The sequence below is a fragment of the Lacerta agilis genome, chromosome 10 (assembly GCF_009819535.1).
Source record: "Lacerta agilis isolate rLacAgi1 chromosome 10, rLacAgi1.pri, whole genome shotgun sequence".
Classification (NCBI taxonomy): Eukaryota; Metazoa; Chordata; class Lepidosauria; order Squamata; family Lacertidae; genus Lacerta; species Lacerta agilis.
This window is the reverse complement of record NC_046321.1, coordinates 13,085,835-13,107,758: the sequence shown is the minus strand read 5'-3', so window position 1 is coordinate 13,107,758 and position 21,924 is coordinate 13,085,835. Positions and strand designations below refer to the sequence as shown.

The following is a 21,924-nucleotide window of genomic DNA, read 5'->3' as shown; positions in this document are numbered from 1 at the left end:
TTTTGGTTCAATTAGCTACTTTCTCGCTGAAATGCAAACAAAATCTAATTCCTTCCCCCACTTCTAACTGAAGGTATATTTACCTTCTTGTCCTTCTTATCCTTTTTGGGAGCTGACGCCAATCGAGCAAGCGGCTTCTTGAGCAAATGCGCTCGGGGGTCTTCATCAATAAGGTCATCCTCTGACTCCATGACCTCCTCGAGCTCCGCTATTTGGCCCATGCATCTCTGGCCCCTGCGTTGCAGGGTTTCTTCCAGAGTTCCGACTTTCTTATTTTTTATCAAGATTTTGAATTTCAGTTGCTGCGGGAAAGAAATTTGAGGGCATTCAGCACAGTAAACCACACAGCTGTACAGGAACAAAAGCCATTTTTGTTCAGGTGTCCACTCTGGGGAAACGTTATGCATACCAGACCAGCAGATGCCATGGAAAAGAAACCATGGCTATCCACTCCACCCCTCTTTCAAACCCCAGAAGCCATTCATTTGTTCACATCCAAGTCATTGATCAACATTATATCGTGGAGATTTGACTTGCATGTAGGGATTAGCTTTTGGGCTAATGAAAAGGAAACCATGGCTATCCTGTGGAACGCTCTCCCATCACAGGTCAGGGAAATAAACAACTACCTGACATTCAGAAAAAACCTGAAGGCAGCCCTTTTTAGGGAAGTTTTTAATGTTTGATATTTTTGTATTTGATTTCTGTTGGAAGCCGCCCAGAGTGGCTGGGGAAATCCAATAAATAATAAATATAAATATTATTATTATTATCCACTCCACCCCTTCCTGCAAATTAGAGAAAAGACAGAAGCTGCGCTATGACCACTGCTTGTGGTGAGCCCCCACCCTTGAGACTTGTTGGATAAATTCTCCTTCTCCTAGAGAAGCCTGGTGGCATTTCTCCACCCACAATCTGAGTGCAATTTTGAGAAGCATATACAGTAGCTCTAGGAACAATTCAGCAAGCAAGGGAGTCATAGTTATGAGTCAGTTTATACAAGTGTGGTCCTTTCTTCAGGACTGCAGCACAGTGCATGTGTGTGAAGAAACTCAGGCAGCACAACTCAATTGCTGAACACCAACACTGCATGTAGCCTCATGTTGTCATCTCAAGGACAATGTGTTGTTCCTGAGATATCGGCATGGCTTGTCTATAGCTTGGAATGTCTCACATCTGACTATTTGTTTTACCTGGAAAACAATTATATTTCAATCTGTTTGAAGAAGTGGGGTGGGCAATGTGTAGCATATAAAGGAAGCAACCTATCAGTCCATGCAAAACAGGCTCCTCTGCCCTCTCATACTTGCAATGTTTATATGTTTCCAAGAAGCTAAAAATGGCATAAGTGGTTCTCCCCCTTCCCCATTTTTTTTAATTAACATTTTTCTTGATTTACAAAAGTGTGTGCAATGTCTCTCTTCTATTTTTTCCATGTAACATTTTACAAATCAGTTTTGGTTGTTGAGACATTAGGGAGAGAAGGGGGAAAGGTGGTGGATGGGAGATGTGGGGTGACGATGTTTCTATGTTCCTTAATATATGTAGGGTTTGGTGTCAGCGTTGACTGTGTAGGTTCTCTGTTGTTCGCTTGTGTTTTTATCCCCACAACTACCCTGTGAATTAGGCTAGGCTGGGAAATTGTGACCATCACAAGGCCATCCCTCATCTTCATGGCTAGGTGAGGATTTGATCCTGGGTCTCCTCAGTCTAATCCAGATGTTGATAAACCCCAACCACTAGACATGGGACTGATGGGAGCTGCAGTCTTCCAACATCTGGAGGGCCATGGCTTCCCAATCCCTTGTCAAACCACTGTACCACACTACTTCATTTCACTCACAATTTTAAAGGCTCCAGGATGAGCTATGGTGAGAGGAGCGGTGGAAGCGGAAGAATGGGCTGGAACAAGAGTGATATTGACCACAAGCCCTATGAGCACAATCTCATTTCCCCCTGCCCAATCTCATTTTTTTATGACAAAGATATTCCAAACTCCAAATAATCATTATGCTGCAATTGTGCACAACAGTTGCAGAGCTTGCACACAAACACACACAAACTGACACACACCAACACACCATCTTCTACAAATAATAATAATAATGTTGGGTTTGGGGGGTGTTACCTCTGGGGAGGGTAGTTCAGATGGCATGCTATCATCCAGCGTTGAAGTACAGAGGGTATCCCTGAGAATGTCCAGCAAATGGCCAGCCATCTTTTCCTGTTGTGGAGCGCTGCAGTGGTTCTCCAAAGATAGTGTAAGGGGGTAATCTGATGCCTGAAAATTTAACATAAAGACCGTTGGTATCCCTCCCCACTTTTAAAAAATATATTTTTTTATTAAAGATTTTCTTGATTTACAAAGGTATGTGTAATGTCTCTCTCATATTTTTTCCATGTAACATTTTTACAAATCAGTTACTGAGGAAATCCATTAACAGAACAATCCAAACCTCAACCCACGTAATCTTGAGGGTGGTTGAATGTGTCACGGGCATCCCACCACCCAGAACTGCCTGGCTGTTTTGGCCTCTACCAGTGGGGAGAATCCACAACTCTCATAGAGAAAGTGTGGGTGGAAAGAAGCTACTGCTGGCAATGGCCAGTGTAAACCCTAAATGGGTGTTTCAGGGGTAAGTTAGGAGCAGATCTGAGCAAGCCAAGGATCCTCTAGATACTAAGCCATTGGCAAGTTGTTGCTACTTTCGGTATTTCCTTCAACACTGTCGTTGCCACTGGTGGTGCAAGCAGCAGGAATCCAGCTGCACTGCCCCACTGCAGCTCACCAGGGGTAAGGATTGCTCCCTGAATTATTTTTGTAAGGCAAAATACATGCTCAGTTGCAGATAATGATCAGGAGCAAAGTGAAGTATAGAATTTGCTCCCACAGGAGGCAGTGATGGCCACCAATCTAGAAGGCTTCAGAAGAAGGTTAGACCAATTCATGGAGGAGAGGTCTATCAATGGCTAGTAGTCATGATAGCAATGCTCCTGAAAACCAGTTACTGGAAACCACTGGAAGGGAGAGTGCTTATGTGCTTCAATCCTGCTCATGGGTTCCCCACAGGCATTGGTGGCCACTGTGAGTACAAGATGCCGGACTCAATGGGTCAGTGAGCTCATCCTGCCCATCTGGGATTTGCGACTGTTTTCTTTTTAAATGCCTGCAGCTGCCACATATTAGGTAGTGGTTTTTACAAAGAATGGGGATTGCTGATAGCAGAGAACATAACAACAGTGGAATGCTGGGCTGCTTTGCCCCTGAATTTCAGGATGGTTTCTTGCAGAGATGCTCCCCGTTTTGGAATGTGAACTCGATCTCTGGTGACTTCGTACACTATGAAAGTGGGAATTGGCTTGGTTTAAACTGGGTGCTTGATGTAATATTGCTTTAATAAATGTTGGTGAACAGCGTAGTTCTCTTTCACAATTGAGAATCTTCAGATATGCAAATAAATAAACAGCAGTCACACAAATGCAACCAAAATTGTTATGAGGAGCAGCCATTCTAGAGACATATCAAGGTTTTCCTCACTGCAGAGCAACTGTGCTGTTCTGCCCACAGTAATTTTCACAAAGGAATTAATTTTTGTATCTGTTATCCAGCCCTGCCAGTGTTCCTAGGCTCACATCTAAGATCTATCTGCTTCCTGCTTCCTGTAGATCAGCTGACAGCATCATATAAGGCTCTCATAGGTTGGCAGACCACCCACCCTCAGAGTCATCTGATACTGCTGTGGGACAAGTAGGTACCCTACAGTGCCCTGTGAACATTTTTCAGAGCTTTTGACCAACTACATGCACCTACCTCAAAGGCATGCTTGTGGACCACATCAATGACATTCTTGAAGGTAATTTTGCTCGTCAAGGTATGTCCATGATAAACCACAGGCTCATTATTTGGACCATCCCAACAATCAATTTCTACACAGCGGCATCCCTTCTTTAGGGAACTTTAAATTAAAAAAGAAATAAATAATAATAATAATAATAATAATAATAATAATAATAATAATATACAATAAAAGATCTGTGTCCCATTCATCAGTACTCATATTGCTTTCTGCTTTCCAAATAATGCTTGTTTAGCTATGGAGTTGCACTCTGCTAGAAGCTCAGATAGCGTAGCACACATTTTGATGATCTGCAGTTTTTAAGAAAACAGATCTCCGAAGCAGTTTGCACTGCCATAGAGATATGAAAATATTAGACAGCCACAGTCTTATTTACAGTTCTAAACTGGACCCACCTTTGGCCATCACTCTGTGTATTCAGATAGAGGTATAACTCTATCCTTTTATCTCTGTGCTAGAAGCCCCTATTTACCTGACACTGACAATTTCAACCAATTCAATTTAACACCAAAAATACCATCGAAGGTCATGTTGTGACTGTACCTACATCTGAGTTATAGGCCAAGATGTAACTCTTTATTTAGTCATCATATTGATCTATCCATATCCTGCCTTTCACCCAAGGAGCTCGAAGGCAGCATAGGGGAATCCCATTTGATCTTCACAACAGTCCTGTGAGGTAGGGTTTTGACTTATCCAAAGCCACGCAATAAGCCAGGATTTGGATGCAATAACTCATGATATTCCAAAGCCCTCTCAAAGTCTTGAGAGCACCATAAGATGTCATTGCAAGACCCAGGTGATATTTTGGAACATTTAGGATCCTGGGAGCCAATTTCAGAAGAATTATTCCTGCTTATGAAACCCACAAGCTTCAGATGACTCTGAATTCCAAACTCTGGCTGTGTAAAAATCTTTCAGAAGCAGGAACTAGGTGCGCCATCTACCTCTTGACTAGAGGTTTCCTTGCAACTGTGAAGGGCTAACTTAATAATTGACTTGGATTGCCATTCTTAAATCTGTGGACTCAGTTCTGAGTAACCAATCCTGCTAAAGCAATGTGAGCTAAGGGAACCTACTCCTGCAAGCTGATGTTTCACAGCCACCCTTTCTTCCAAAGAAGCAGCAAGGCAACCTTGCAGCAACACAGGTGGAAGGGGAGAGAGACAAGGACCGGGCACAATTACTGCCAGGGACAAATCACATGGTTTTGTCAATGGTGTCACAGTGATCTGCCATGATGCCACAGGTACTCATGATAAAAAGCTGTGGGATTTGTGATTGCCACTCACAATGCAAAATGCTAGCACCAAAAAGATTGGCAAATGGAGGAACAGGCGGGCCACCAGCCAGCGCTGAAACAACACTGCACACAAGATTCCCCATTCGTTTGGCCATGGGGCACACAGTAGGCACTTGGTGGGATGCCAAAAGGGGTTCAGAAGAGTCCCAAAGTTCAGAAAGCACTAAATCACAGCAAAAGAATAATTCTGCTGTTGTATGAATCTGAGTCTTATACAGCTGCAAATAAAACATTTTAAGTGTGTTTTAAATGCAATATACAATGTGACACTAGATGGCGATGGCGAGCCTTATGGAAAATACAATGTATTTTTTTAAATGCTTTTTCAAAGCAGTTTTTATATTCCATCCCTATTTCAGTTCTAGCTCAGCCACAGGCTTGCTTCCAATGAAGTCATTATTGCACTAGCAGGATGATGTCCATACATGCAATGGAACTTTCCTCCTTTGCACCCCCCCTCAATCCCCCAACTCTCCAGAGCAGATTTGTTGGGGGTAGAAACAGACATTCCATTGCCTGAGCAGAAATCATTCAATGAGTGCAATAATACAGCCCATAGGTATTTTTCTAAGTTCTTTCTTTAACGGCTGCAAACATTTGTGTTTATTTTAAAAAAATGAAGAAATAATGCCATTGGGAAACACAACACACTTTTTCACAGCTTAGTACCCACACCCTTTTGGCCTCACCTTCCCTGCCCTGCCCCACAAATAAATGTACATACTTGGCGTAGCCCCACAGGTGACTTGGCCCTACAAGCTGGTCTTGTATCAGGTAGGTATTGTGTGATGATGATAAAGTAGTCACACAATGGGAAGTTCATATCTTGGTAAACGGTCCTGTGCCTTTGTTTAAAGATGCTGCACTCTTCCGAAAGCATGTACCGTATAAAGCCTTCGAAGGTCAACTCCCTTTGGCTTCTTGCTGAAGTGGGAACATTAAAAAGGGTGGTGGTGGTTAAAATTAAAATTGCTCAGATACCTCCACCGTTTTTTATGCTGGAATTAAGCAGAGGTTGGAAATATTCACACTATGAATGTGTGCCCCTGAATTTCACCTGGTGCTTGGCTATGATCTGAAGCTGAACATGCAAAATAATAAGCTGATGCTTATTCATGCCTTTATTTCATGACATAACAATCACCAGAAGCTAGCGTAATGTACACAAGCCAGAACCAGACCTTAGCCATGTTAGTTCATGCGCTTAGTAATACGCTCTGCTATCGTGGCTTTGATTCTGGGGGAAGCCGGTGTTCGTCCAGAAGCTCATCAGAAGATGAGGAGATCAGTCATGGCAGATCAGCGGCTCTGCCACACTTGGAAAATGTTTTGGTCACCTTGACTAATCTTGCACTGCTGAGCCACAGGGAAGCACTTGGTACATTCAAACAGAGTGGTAATCACTGGGCGATTTGCAGTAGATCAGCAAAGGTTTCTGGTTCCCAGTTGCTTATCAATACCAGCAGCAAAAAGAATCCTTGATTTGACTCAGATTTAAGATTTGTATCAGTACATGCAGGTCAATGGAGAGCCTAATTTCAACACAGCAGAGAGCTTTTCCTACATTAAAGAAAATAATACTAAGCATGGGGAGGTCTCCGATCGGGACCACAGCATGCAGGAAATAGAAATTTAGCCCTTCCCACCCGATGAAAATCTTTGGCTTGCCAATTAGTCCATTTGTCCCAATGGGAGCTTTTTCTAACGCCTGGGGCAAGATGGGGGTCCATTTCTGTGAGGATCGCAGCTGGGAAGAGTTAAGCCTATCCTCTCTCTCCACTCTGCAGTCTTAATTAAAATCTCCCCCTCCCCTCCTAGCATGGACTGTTAAAATAATACTAAATGCAGATGAATTTGCACACTGTGCACTTAACATTATGGGAAGTTAAGCCTCCCACCCCCACCCCCCACCCAGTGTAATGGCACATAGGATTCAGTAAGCAGTTAGCTCCATCCCTTGAGTTGCCACTTTGGATATGGCTCAGGTAGGTTCAAGTCAAAACCAAAGCAGATTTCCCAAAAGAAGTCTGTTCATTCCTGTTCAAGGGCTTTGACCATGTGCTTAGAGATAGACCCATATGTCAATTTCGGTTTCTTTCAGTTTCTCATTCTCATTACCTCGGGTTACAGATGCTTCAGGTTACAGACTCCGCTAACCCAGAAATAACGCTTCAGGTTAGGAACAGAAATTGTGCTCTGGTGGCACGGCAGCAGTAGGAGGCCCCATTTGCTAAAGTGGTGCTTCAGGTTAAGAACATTTTCAGGTTAAGAACGGACCTCCAGAACGAATTAAGTTCTTAACCCGAGGTACCACTGTATACACATTTGCAATTTTCCCTAACATTCACATTTTTGCAAAGCCGTTTCCCCTAATGTAACACATATTTGTTTTTGTTTTTACACATTACACGGCTGGAGAAGTGCATTGCAAAAATCAGAAAGTATGAATTTTGAAGGACGTTTTGGTTTGTGCGTTGTTTTGGAAAGTTCATTATTAGGTATATTTAAATGCAAGCTGAATCAAATTTATCCCACATCTCCAGATGTGACTCTACGGCTCTGACCTTAGCACCAAGAATGAATTGATAAACATGTTGGAATATGCCCCAGAAACCTCCTCAAACAAGGATTAGACAATTCCTGTTTCTAATACATGAAGTGGTTCCTTGGCAAACCACTGAACATGGAGAGGATTGTTGTAAAACAGAACATATGAAAGTCACTGCTGTATTAATGCAATCCTTGAAGTCTACACCAGGTTAATACTGCTACCATATATTTATCATATCACTGTTTAGGAAACCAATGACACCATTTTTGTCCTATTCCCAGTACAAAAAAAGCCTTTTCAATTGGATTTCTTATAACTAAATTATATTAATGCTGTGTTTTCTGGCCTTTCTCCTTCTCATCTTAAAACTTTCACAGAAACCCAACTTCTTTGTTAATGTGCAAAAGCAATATTATTTATTCATTTGTTATGCATACATACTTAATAAGCTATTATTATCTATCCACTCTTAATAAACTATTATTTCCTATCTATCAATTACAAATCTTCAGAATACTCACAGCTGAAACTTCTCCTCCCTGTGACTCTTTTCCTAAGCTCCCATTTCAGCTCAGTTTCTTTATACGTGCTACCAGTTTTCATACTTACCGTTAAGTCTCTCAATACTTTTGGATCTTACCTTTTCTTGGTGATTTCTTGTCGCATTCCAGTCCAGGCATTTAATTTATCTTCCCCTCTTCTCTTTGGTATGCATAAGAACTCTTCTTTTGTCAAACATCTCCAGCTTTTTACTCTATACTTCAGGGGTGGGGAACCTGTGGCCTTCCAGATGTAGCCAGACTACAACTCCCATCATCCCTGATCATTGACCATGCTAGCAGGGGCTGATGGGAGTTGGCCTCCAACAGGTTCCCCACCCCTGCTTTACTCCCTGAGGCTATTTGGCACCTCCACCACTTTCTTTATAAAAAGAACTAGCAGTCTTGTGCCTGACGTTGCTCGGGAATTCTAAGAAACCAGAAAAGTCATTGCGGTTTTGAAATCAGTGGTTTAAATCAGTGCAGTTTTGAAAGGTTCAGTGCACAATCTCGATTCAAAACTGTGTCCAGCTGTAGTTAAAACCCTGCACCTTCATCTCAAGAACCTCAATTTGAAAGACAACTCGGCATATATGACTAGCCCATGCACCTGAGGTCTATATTTGTCTCGATCAGCTTATCTATATAGCTCTGAGGAACGAGAGTATCGTACCATCTTTACTATTTCAGGCGCCAATTGTCTACCTCATTGTCTACCTTATTTCTAGCAGGAACAGAAACGATAACAGAGAAAATCGTTTGACTCTCTGAGAACGAGGTCACTATCTGAACGGCCTTTTAGCCTGGGGGTTTCATATGATTTATCAGTATATTTATATATTTGTGTACTTGACTGGTCTTTCTCCAGGATTTTTATCTGTTTTATCTGTATTCTTAGTCGCAATGGCCTGTTGGCTACGTGAATAAAGTTTGATTTGATTTGATTTCAAGAACCACCATGCAAACTTTGGTTAAAATCAGTGCAGCTTTGAAAGGTTCAGTCTGCCTTCAGGATCCAAAATGGCACCCAACTGTATGAAACCTCCTCCTTGACCTCAGGAACAGTAATTTGGTAATGATATCTTAAGAGGTGTACAAATCCATAGCGAACATACAAACAACTTTCTGAAACATATGTACATGCTTCAACTTGGATGCTTTCGCCACATAACTCGCACCTGAAGATGATTATGACTATGGTGCATCACACTCCACTAAAATCAGGAATACTTGGTTCCAAGAAAACATTTATAGGATTACAACTAAACACCAATATTAAACATACTTGCTTGGAAAGAAACCCCATTGAAATCAGTGGGCCATTCTTCCATGTAACTATGGTTAGATCAGGCAGTTCACTGGTGTGTGGTGGGTGTCCTTTCCTCTTTGTTGACTCCCTATATTGCAAGCTTAACGATAAAACTGCATTTTTTTGTAACCCAAACTGTGCTTTTCACTGTATTAAATCTGCTATTATTTTTACGATCCCTGCTCCCTCCTTTCCACCTCTGTGCCCACACAAATTCTTTTATGATTCATGTCTATTTAAGCTACTTTAGGCAGGGACCTGTTTATCTGACCCTTTTGTAAAGAGCTTAGTATATTTTTTGTGCTATAAACGTAAGCAATAATAATAGCGCATGTCGTATGGAGCTATGAGCGTTCAAGTTATTATCCAGGGTTCCGCCCACTACACCAATTGCAATGATTTATTTAAATGATAAATATCAAACACAGAGGAAAGGGAATTGCTTCTAACACTATTAGACAAATAGAAAGCAGTTAACTAGAGTCTGGGAGTCATAATCAGCTCAGGAGCCAAACAGTTAGTATACAGGTATACTAGAATTTGGGGGGCATTCTGTGGGATTTTTTTTCTTTGAGGGACAAACCTACTTACTCTTACTATATATCAAGTAACAAAGAGAGATGGGGGTTCTATTCAAGAAAAAAACCATGTGTTTCTGAGGGGGCACTGGGCTGTAGACCACCTCAGAATCACTGTTCACGTCTGGTCAAGCAGGAGAAAACCTAATGCTCAAATAATTATATGTAACAAACACAACATCTGTACAAATCCAATAATGGGAGAGGGGGAGCAGACACATTCATGCTGGATACACTCTAGAAACTTAGGAGTCTGGTTATTGTATATAGTCAGTCAACAGTGGGTGGGCCTTGGTGTGGTCGAAGTGCTCTTGGAAACTGCCGTAGGCTGGCCAAATCAGTCAATGGAGGACCCACGGGAGGGCTCCCATGGGATGTAGGAGTCTCTCCCAGGTTTGGGGTAGCCTGATCGTGAGGGTCTGGTGTGGGGTTCCGTCAACCTACGATCTCATCTCATCCATCTCTGCAACAAGAGCTGCAAGCCCCATCTCCCTCTGTGTCCCCACCTGCCTCCCCACAGCTGTTGGAGCCTCTGACTGACATTCATAGTGCCTGGCGCACCACACACCCCAGCCCATCAGACATTGGGAGCAGCTCTGCCTTTCCAGGTGGGAATGTTTTGCCGGTCCCTGCCACCTTTCAGACAGCAGAGACACCTCCCCTGTCACCCAGAGGTGCCAAATGAGAAGGGAACAGAGGGTTCTACCTACTAGGACTAGTGAGAGACTGCAGGAACATTTACGGAACTAGGTTGTGCCCCATTCCTACATACAGGATAGCAAGGATCAGTGTCGGGTCAACATTTATAGCTTTGGGAGTTAGAGCACTTAGCTTTGTTTGGGATTGACTATGTGTATTTCCTGGGGTGCCTTAAACTAGCAATGTGCACATGTACCGCAGTAATCTAAACATCAAAGCCTTTATAAAGAATCCTCCTTCAAATCTTTGTTCTTCAGCAACTAGGGACGGGACAGAAACACCTTTCAGCTGAGGACAACAGTCCTTTCTCGGACAGCACTCCAAGGTGGAGTCAGAGATTCACTGGAGTGGTGTTTTCCTTCCTTCAAGCAACAGAAGGACTACAGCCTGCTTGTGTTGTCCTAGTGCCTGCTCAAGAAACTTCTCTTCTGTATCAGGAGATGGGGAATCTTTTTCAACCTCAGTGCACTGTTACTTCATTGGCAACCTTTCGGGGGCCACATGACATTGTTGGGTGTGACCAGTGGCAAAAGTGGCAAAGCAAATAGATGTGACTCTTACTTGTACAGTAGGCTATATTCCACCCATGCAAATACTAGAGGTTACTATACACACACACACACACACACACACACACTTAATCCAAGCAAGCAAGAGGCATTATCACAGCTCATAGAAAAAGTCAACTAGGCAAAAATACTCGAGCAGGACTAGTCAGAGGTGTGGCCTGGGGGAGGGACAGAGTCTGAAGAGAGTCGCAAGGGCCAGATAGTACTGTAAAGGGGGCACATTTGGCCTCTGGGCTCGAATGATCATTTCCCGGGGAACGATAATAGATTTCAATTGCATCTAGCAACTTAGCCTATAACCAAGGCTGAGCACATGCAATTGAAACAATTCATATTTTTCTCCCTCATCCTTGCCTCTTCCTCCCCTTCTTCCTCTTTGCTGAATGTTAGACTGGAAGCTCACCAGGATGAGAAACCTGTCCTCTTAAAGCAGTGTGCCACCCAGATGTTTTGGACTGGGATGCCTACCAGCATGGGGCCTGAAGCTGATGGGATCTGAAATCCAAAACACCTAGAGCACCAGCCAGGTTAGGTAAGGCTGTCTCATTGTCAGCACACTGATCAAACCAGATGGGGGGAAATGAATAAAAATACATTTTAGAGCCCTTTGATTTTTTTTATCACCTTTCACACTGACAAAGCTTGAAAGCACGACTGCATTCCAAAGGGTACCGAACAATAACAATTTAGATCCCTCAAGTCATCCTGTTAAAGGGTGGGGGAAAGACAGTTCAAGTTAAACTCATTAGAGTTTTTGAACATTGGAGGTCAACCTACGTATTCCACAGGGCTCTTTCTGTAGAGACTGCTCTAGCCCTTTGGTGTGCTGCTGTTATCAAAACTGCTTTTGAGACAGAAGGAAAAAATAAGTGTCTTCTCAGCACAAGGCGGAAAGCAGCTACTACTTCCTAATCCCCAAGGTAATCATGATTCTAATCTCTGAACCTGGAGTAGCATTCACGCAAAAAAGCAAAACAAAAACTACCCCAGAAAACCAAAAAAAGATGATTTTCAAGTTCTGTGCATTGTACTAATATCATATGAATAGGGAATTTGGCACCTGGAATACTACGTAGTTCTGAAACGATCTTTTCAACTTAAATGTTTCAAGCAAACATCAAAACAAGGTTTTAAGGCCTGGGGCTGCAATCCCATGCAAATTAGCTCCCTACATTTCAGCCCTAGGTATGTGCAGTCTGAATTAAGTCCTAGCGTGTTCAGTGGGGCTTCCTCCTAAGCCAATGTGTCTAACATTCCAGTCTAACATTCAGCAAAGAGGAAGAAGGGGAGGAAGAGGCAAGGATGCACAAGGGAAAAATATGCAATTGTTTCAATTGCATGTGCTCAGCCTTGGTTATAGGCTTAGTTGCTACATGCAATTGAAATCTATTATCGTTCCCCGGGAAATGATCATTGAACCCAGAGGCCAAATGTGCCCCCTTTACAGTGCTATCTGGCCCTTGCGACTCTCTTCAGACTCTGTCCCGTCCCCCCAGGCCACACCTCTGACTGGTCCTGCTCTCCACCTTCCTCAAGTATTTTTGCCTAGTTGACTTTTTCTATGAGCTGTGATAATGCCTCTTGCTTGCTTGGATTAAGTGTGTGTGTGTGTGTGTGTGTGTGTGGTGTGTATGCATAGTCACCTCTAGTATTTGCATGGGTGGAATATAGCCTACTGTACAAGGTAAGAGTCACATCTATTTGCTTTGCCGACTTTTGCCACTGGTCACACCCAACAATGTCATGTGGCCCCCGAAAGGTTGCCAATGAAGTATAGGAATACTGCAAGTATAGGAATACTGCAATCCAATTAGATATTATAGAGTAGGAGAAAGAAACCTCTGGCCCTCCAGATGTTGTTGGAATTCAGCTCCCATCAATCCCCCAACCAGCACAGCTATGGCCAAGAATGACAGGAGCTGCAGCCCAGCAAGATTTGGAGGGACACAGATTGCCCACACCTACTGCAGAGAGCGAATCTCTTAGGCAGCAAACCTAAAGTTCCATTAAATAAGACCCCCCCCCACACACACACACACCTGCACTAATGCATCCAGTTCTGGGCACCACATTTTAAGAAGGATATTGACTAGTTGGAACGTGAATGCAAAGCCTTATAATGGGCTTCAAACATCCCTCCATGGTCTTGTTGCTATAGTACTGAATAGTTTCAAGTGGGGACATTACTGGATGACTGGGGGGTTGTGTGTATGTCACACCACAAAAGATTTACAGAATGTTACTAGTGTTGGTAAAAAGAGAAACCTAGAAAAATGCATTTCCTGTCTTTAAAATGAGTTGAAGAACAGAAGAATCTCCTCTGATATAACTGTTAGCAGTTTAGCAACTCAGGTAAGCAATATCCAGTGCAATATCTGTTTTGTGCTGTTTTGCAAAAACAAACTCGCCCACTATTCCTCAAAGTGCTGCAAATGCACAAATGCCATCCCATTAATGAGGTCTTCAACAATGAAGAGGTAAGAAATTCAGAGTGTTAAAAATGTGTTTATTTGTGGGCAGTGTTGCTTTTTTAAAATCACACGATAAAGTTATGCTGTAACTAGAACACTATAAGCAATATTTAAAAACATGAGAATTGTAACAGAGAAATTGTTTAATGCAGTCATTATACAAGGCAAGACATCAAATGTATTTCATACAAGATTAGTAGACTATTTAGCTAATCCCATCAACCAACATTTATCTATTTTGTGCTTTTGTTTCCAATGTTTTATCAAGTTGCATTTGTTAGCATCTAAACAGATTCCTAAAGGTAAAATTATCAGTCAGCAGGCTAATGTAGAAAGAACAGTCCAAATAAGGTTACCTTCATCATCATTAATTGAAACAACACATGGTCTCACTTAGTATCTGAATGGAATATTTACTCACATGATGCATACAAATTAGTCCTGGTTTATTCAAATTATAAACAACTTCTCTATTTTAAGAATATCCAAAGTGGTATATAAGAATAATGCAAAAAGAACTACAAAAATAATAAAGCAAAACCAATACAAACAATTATTCACGTAGTCTAAGAAAATAGGAGAATGCTTAGACTGTTGTACAAGTTGATAACATGTTATACAAACTGCAATAATCTTTTGCTTATGTTTCAATAAAGAAATATAAATGTACATTTTTTCCTTTTTTTTAGGTTGCGCTTTTCTTTCTTCCAGAAAGCAACAATGAAGAATGTGATAAATTACCACTATAATCTGATGAATTAACACAATCTAAGTTCATACAAACATGCATAAGAAAACACAGTAGGTGCAGGTTTGAAGCCTCAGCAGAAGAATCCATGCCTGTTAGCCGTGGGGGGGGGGGGGAGCTGGGTTTCCCTAAAATTTCTCAGCCCACCTATTTTTATTTTTATTTTACTTTTTAAAAAATTATACAGAAATTTTAGAAAACCAACAGAAAGCTTCTGCTTTTCTGCTTACAGGTACAGGTGCTTTTTCGAGGTGCTGCGGCAGTGAAATCTGCTTTCCACGGAAAATCATGTGACAAGGCCAGGGGAGAGTTTTAAAAGGAGGAAAGAAGTTTGACAGGTTATTTCTTCTTGGTATCTAAATTCGCCAACCGCAAACTCAGAAGGTAGGCGAAATTTTCCGATGCTGACAAATGAGATTGTGCTGGGGTTAAAGGTGCCAACACATCGCCTCTAAACAGGAGTTGCTGTTCTCTCCCTGCTTACTGCCTAGGGTATCCAATCAAGAGCAAAGCCTTAAGCAGGGAGGTGGGAATCAGGTGTCTCTGCTTGCTAGGGCAAGAAAGGAGTCAATTAATGGAAGCAGCAGGATTAAAGGGGTTGCATGCTAAGCAAATGGTCTCCTGGTTGGTTGGTTGGTTGGTTGGTTGGTTTGCAGTTGGCTGGTGTATGTGTTCTGATGAGAGGTGTGGTGAAATTAAGTTATGCTTTCCCTTGACTGGGAGAAATGCAAATCCCCTGGTCTAAACTACTGAGCCTCTTGGGCTTGCCGATCAGAAGGTCAGTGGTTTGAATCCCCGCAACGGGGTGAGTTACCGTTGCTCTGTCCCAGCTCCTGCTAACCTAGCAGTTCGAAAGCACGCCAGTGCAAGTAGATAAATAGGTACCACTGCGGCGGGAAGGTAAACGGCGTTTCCGTGTGCTCTGTTTTCTGTCACAGTGTTCCGTTGTGCCAGAAGCGGTTTAGTCATGTTGGCCACATGACCTGGAAAAGCTGTCTGTGGATAAATGCCAGCTCACTTGGCCTGAAAGCGAGATGAGTGCCACACCCAAAAGTCACCTTTGACTGGACTTAACCATCCAGGGGTCCTTTACCTTTTACCTTTACCTATTCTCATCGTGACCTCAAAGCAAGCATTCGTAAGTTGCTTTGCTGAAAATAAATCTGAAACAGCAACTCCTGTTACAGGCAACATGGTGGCACCTTTGCCATAGCACTCGTGAATTAGAAAACAGATTCAAGGAGACAGGCTAGCTAGCTATTGCATTTATATCCCAGATTTTCTACAAGGAGCTCAAGGTGGTAAGCATGGTTCTCACCTGCCTCATTTCATCCTCACAACAACCCTGTGAGGTAGGTTATGCTGAGAGGCAAGAACTGGCCGAAGGTCACACACAGTGAGCTTCATGGCTATGTACGGATTTGAACCATGGTCTCTTGGGTCCTAGCCCAACACTCTAACAGCTACAGTACATTAGTTAATTGTAGCTATAGCTTACAAGAATATGTTCCAGCCTGGAAATGAGGACAATTTGAATCCACTATGTAAAATATTAAAACATTACTTGGACAACTGTAAAAAGCTAGAAAACTTAAAATTGGAACCTGAGTCAGTAAAATTCCTTATTAAAGAACGACCATCATTAGCACAGTTTGCAGATGAGCTCAAAAATTATGGGCTTGCATTTCCCAGAGTTGGCCTTTTGGTTGAAGCAGCACCAATAATTTCAAGCAGAACTGCAGTGCATCTCATTAACATCAGTTTTAGGACCACAGCAATTGTTAATGTTACAGTGAACATAAAGCCGATCTTGTTCTTTTGGGTTATAACATGGACATTACTAAAGTAGCATTGGTTTTGGAAGAACCTGTTCTATGTTTGCAGCTTCGAAGACAAGAAAACATTTGTTATAAACTATAAAAACACTCCCATGGTAGCTTATTCCTAGCAGTAGTGGGTCGTTCTTGATTTATTTATTTTTTAACCTTTTTGTTAACCAGTGGCAAGAAAAGCAACAATTGATGTTTGCTTAGGAATTTATTTATTTTAATGTATGTAAGTTGCAGCACAGCTGCAAAAATCAGGGTTAAATAAAAAAGTTTTTAGTTTGATTGTAAAAAAGGCCTGCAGACCAGATAAACTGTCCACCACCTACTTTTCTGATGTCCCCACCCAAACCTTTAGGCTGACGGGCCTGTGAAGCCCTGTCCTCGTGGAACCCTGAATGATGCAATCAGCATGGGTAGCACTTATGATTGGATGTGGAGGATGAGCCTCTTCCACCGCTGCTCACCCTTTCTCCACCGAAAGATCGTGGCTGCAGAAACAGATGTCAGCACTGGTCTTCCATTAGATGTGCTCATATAGTGCAGGAGACACAATTTCCAGGCACTAGATGGAATGCATTTAACCTCCTCGCTATCATTGGAGCTGGCTGAATGTCCAGGGCAGACAATAAATTTAGAAAACTGATGAGCTCTCTGTGTACAAAACAACATTTTCTCTTGGAAAAATAAAGGCTGCATTGTGACTATCTACATACTCATTGTTACAAATATGTTCAATATCATTATCAACACACTAAAAGCTATGGTTCCAAATTAAAAACTGTAACGTTAAAACTTTAGTGTACCTTCGTCAATGGGTTCAAACTTATTAATGAGTGACACAGCTCTTGCTTCATTAACATCAAGTTCAAACTGTTCCTTCCTAAGGAAGTCACACAGATTTGATACTGTTAGAACTTTTTGTTTGGCGAGTAGCTGCTGAAGAGTTCGTGAAGTTCCGGTCTATGCAGAAGCGTTCGATAAATTGCCCTGAAATCTTCCATGGTAATATGTCCAGACTTCTGTTTGTCATTTTTCTATGTAAAAGGAAAGAAAGAAAAATTGGCAATAAGTAAAATGTGGCAGTATTCACACCAGAACGATGAGCACTTTGACATAGTTCGGAGCTTTTCTAAGAAACACACACTAGAGTCAAGTTGCGAGCCTTCGTGATTGTGAGGGCAAGCCTAAACTTGTGAGAAAACAGTAGGGGAGTGAAGTGAAAAGGGAACTGGCATTGTTTAGGATACATGCTGCACCTTAAATTAAAATCTGGGACTTAGTTGTTTTCTCTTGTGCAGCTGAAAAGCAGACCTAGAAGCATAAGTCTTCAGTTTGACCCCTTCACCTCCCATCCTATAGTACACAGGGTCAGCAAGGTATACCCTGCCTGGGCCAGTTCACTCCAGCGGAGATCCCTCCGTGGGCCGGATTGTCCGCGCATGCCCGCGATTTCTGGCATCTGCATCTGCGCAGACATGTTCCGGCGCTGCGGAAGTGAGTCCCGTGCCGTGATGTGCCGCACGGGGACTCGCAGAGCGGGCGGCTCAGTTTGGGAGCAGCTCGTGGGCCAGTTAAACAACCCCCGTGGGCCGCTTGTGGCCCATGGGCCTTAGGTTGCCTACCCCTGCTATAGTGTATGCCAATTACTGGCTTAATAAGAATAATTAATGGAGAGAGAGAGAGAGGAGCCCAGCCAATGCATCCACTTCAAACTCATGTTGTAGGGCTCATCATCTGACCAAGTCTCTCCTCTCAGCTCTCCACCCTTCTGTCACAGCCAGGACTCCATTGGAATATAAGAACAGCCATAATCGGAAGGGAAACAGATTGTGTTTTTTAAGCTTCCAAACATCTCTGTTTCTAAGACCATTAAGGGCACTGGAAGGCAAGTGTACAGAAGAATCAAATCTCTCATGTAACTCCACTTTATACAAGGTTCAACAGGTGAGACAGATGTTACCAACCCATCCCAAATGATCAGTAATTGGTTTCCAAAAAGGAAACACTACCCAAGAAAGAAAGAAAAACCAAGGGCGCTTGGTTCATAGGTGAAAAGATAGGTAGTTACACAGTAATAATGCAGCTTGCCTAGAAGCGATAAATTTTCTACTCTTAAAGAACTTTACTCTGGAAGTCCTGTTGGCATGTGGAATTGCGGTAAGTTTACGCTGACAACTATGGTCCACTGACCACGATACTACTATATATTTTAATAAAATGTTATTTTCTCACCTTAAACACCTTTTTCACATGAACGTAGTCATAACTGACGTCAAACTTATTTAGCAGTTTCAAGGTCTTATCTAGATTGATCTTGCCATCTCTAAATTCATCAAAGATTAGGTCCATGAACCACGTAGAGAAAAGCAAATTAAGGAATTTTCCAGAATCTCTCTTTTTTCCAGTTCAAAAAAGTGACTGATGTCAGCAAGGGGCCACTATAGGCTTTTGGGGGGGGGGCAATTAGATCCAGTATTTTATAATTTTTTTTAATTATTGGATTAATTAGATCCAAGTATTTTATTTAAACATTGTTGTGGATCTGGTTCTAAAGATGTCTGTGGAATGACAGCATTCCAGGCGAAGGATCGCTGCAAGAGGAAATCTTTCCTTTCGTGGGAGAGGTGACAAATCCCCTTCTATAAACATAGTGGCATGTGCGTTGAAACAGGGAACCTTTCCGCAGACTAGAAACAACACATTTCTGTACAAGTAGATGAGACTTCAGTGTATGAAAGAGAGAACTGTACCTACAATAGAAAGCTGGTAATAAGGGAAAGCTGGCAAAGGAGGGGAGGTCATTTTGGAGAGTCACTTGCTTTGTGGCTGGCATTGTCCCCCAAAAGGGAACTGGACTCAAGTGCTTACTGTGCAGGGAGATGGGTTTGCATCTGGGCATCTTAGTAATAACTGTGGATAAGGAACTCTCTGTTTTGGTTCTCCCTAGTTTAAAAAAAATGTGGGGGCAGGATGTTTGTGAGTCACTACCTGCATGCGATTGGAAATTTATAAAGAGATTGGGAAATAGATAATAAAGTATGAATGAGGGCAATTATTATATTATTACTACTACTACTACTACTACTACTACTCCACTTTATTCCCAGTCTAGGACTCAAGGCAGCTTAATTCAATGCAAAGTTTAAAAATGCTTTAAAACAATTTACAGGTGAAACTCAAAAAATTAGAATATCGTGGAAAGGTTCATTTCTTCCAGTAATTCAACTAAAAAGGTGAAACTAATATATGCAATAGACTCATGACACTCAAAGCGAGATATGTTAAACCTTTATTTGTTATAATTGTGATGATTATGGTACAGCTGATGAGAACCCCAAATTAACAATTTCAACTTTGGGGTTTTCATCAGCTGTATGCCATAATCATCACAATTATAACAAGCAAAGACTTGACATATCTCGCTTTGCATGTCATGAGTCTATCTCAATATTAAACTCCAGTAGCTAATGAAAACAATTGCTTACATAAATGGACTTTTCCACGATATTCTAATTTTTCGAGTTTCTCCTGTACATTTTACAATCACAGGAAAAGGTGGGTCCTAAAAATTTACATCTGGGGTGTCTAAAGCCAGTGTAAAGGGAATGCTACTAGGATTCCACTGATGCTTGTGGAGTCTCTTCCGCTGGAAACATCCTTCTTAGGGTACCCATCTTCATCTTCAACATTAATATACTTTATTGCCGTTCTGCTGACCAGGCAACTTATTAAATGCCATGTGTGGCCCCAATGGGGTGGGAGGAGGTTGCTTGACAGGTTAAGTTCTGGGGAAGGGGCGCATTATCTGTTTGAAGGAAGCATTGAGGAAGCGGGGAGCGGCAGGGGTGTATGGACAGCTACTCCTACTTGTGTTCTTCCATAAATTGTTCATTTATGCTTGTTGTTCTTATAAAAAAAAATGAACATGTTTCCCATCACTCCAAGAGAGGTTAGCTGGGAAGCAGGGTGCAAAGCTCTTGGTGATCTACAGTAAGCCTGCAACGTACCCCCAGGGATCGCGCCAAAAGCCCAAACCGCGTCTTGTCAAAGACATGCTGGGTGCAATGGCGGGTGGCGTCAACAAAGTCTTTTTTTCCCCTGGACGCCCACCCTCTTTTTAATTTTTTCCCCTCTACTCCGCGCCTAAAGCTGAATGCACCCAAGTTGAATGTGCGTAAAGTTGCCGGCTTGCTGAATTTATTCTCTGTTTATGTCTGGGGAGCAGGGTGCCAACTTGAGTAAAATATTAGCCTGCATAATTGATCACATGGTGCACACTATTTGAATAATGCCCTGTCAAAGATTTTAAGGGGGGGGTGTCAAAGGGACTCAGGAGTTGGCTCCTATGCTGGGGGGCATCTGCTGAGACCCCAGGGAGACCCCCTTCCCTCGTCTCTCCATGGGGGCTTCTCGCCCCTCATTCCACGACGGGGTGGGCGAAGTGGCTCCGTTCCCGCGCCCCTGATGGAAGGATATTTATTCTCCATGGTGCTGCTGGTGGTGGTCCTGCCTCCTCCGCCTACTCTTCCGCCTGTTCCTTACTGCGATGGTCTCAGCAGCTCCCAGCGCGGCATAGCCCGCCTACCCGCCCGCCCGAAGGTCTTCCAGGCTCCTGCCCGGAGGCGCGACCGCACTCGCCGGTGTCCGCGAGGCGATGGAGGCGCGGCGGGCGGGCGCGGTGCCTCCCCACGGGCGCGGAGCGGGGGAGTTCCCTGACGTCAAACAATGGAGCGCGTCACCCTCGGCTCCCGACGTCACTGACGTCAACAGCTCACTCCGTTGCCAACGAGATGCCTCGGCTTGCATTTTCTTTTTCTCGCGTTTGGCCCTTTCCACTCCCCCCTACAGCGCACATACAAACAGAAGTGTCAGTCTTCTCCTCAGGGAGCAGCGTCTGTGTGAGGACTGAAAAGCAAGCCAGCAACAAACAAACAAACACGTTGTATACAGTTTTCTTGTATACAATTCGCGTTTTGTCATGCTGGAGCTTACAATACACTGCATGGGGGGGAAGCGTCTGAGCACGTGCAGAGTGCCTTTCCTTCAGATACTTTGATTTTTGCATCTTTGTTGTATTTTGATATTTTGTCTCCAGTATCCGTTTCCCTTCTCTCTCCTTTCAGTAGCCTTTTATTGCCATATCTTTGTGGGGGGTGGGGAGAGGCAGCAAAAAAAGGTATGGAAATAAATATTAATAATAACCAATTCCTGCATACAACCTAGAGATGCCCACAGGCTTGGGCACAGGAGACCAGCTTGCAGTCCCAAAGCAGAGGATGTGATGTGAAAAGTAACCTAGATAGGATCTACATATTTTTAGTACGTTTGAAATGATTTCCACTTCTGTTCACCGCATTTTATCGTCACAAGAAACATGCAATGCAGGTTAGGCTGAGAAGTGGCCTCTTGTGCAGGGTCACCTAGCGAACGTTGCGGCTGAGTGGAGGATTTGAACCTCCGACAAGTGCCAA

At 42.8% G+C, this 21,924-nt stretch overlaps 1 protein-coding gene across 1 annotated transcript in view; it reads right to left on the bottom strand.

The window, feature by feature from the left end:
* The window catches only part of LOC117054424 (1-phosphatidylinositol 4,5-bisphosphate phosphodiesterase zeta-1-like), a 41,009-nt gene extending 19,927 nt beyond the window's left edge, over positions 1–21,082 (bottom strand). The window contains 9 exon segments of the mRNA XM_033163225.1: positions 84–302; positions 2,129–2,281; positions 3,812–3,956; positions 5,885–5,956; positions 5,958–6,084; positions 17,257–17,367; positions 17,370–17,487; positions 18,686–18,808; positions 20,929–21,082. Coding sequence (XP_033019116.1) covers positions 84–302; positions 2,129–2,281; positions 3,812–3,956; positions 5,885–5,956; positions 5,958–6,084; positions 17,257–17,367; positions 17,370–17,487; positions 18,686–18,808; positions 20,929–20,940 — 1,080 coding nt within the window. The 5' untranslated portion in view covers positions 20,941–21,082.
* Between the last annotated feature and the right edge of the window lie 842 nt (positions 21,083–21,924).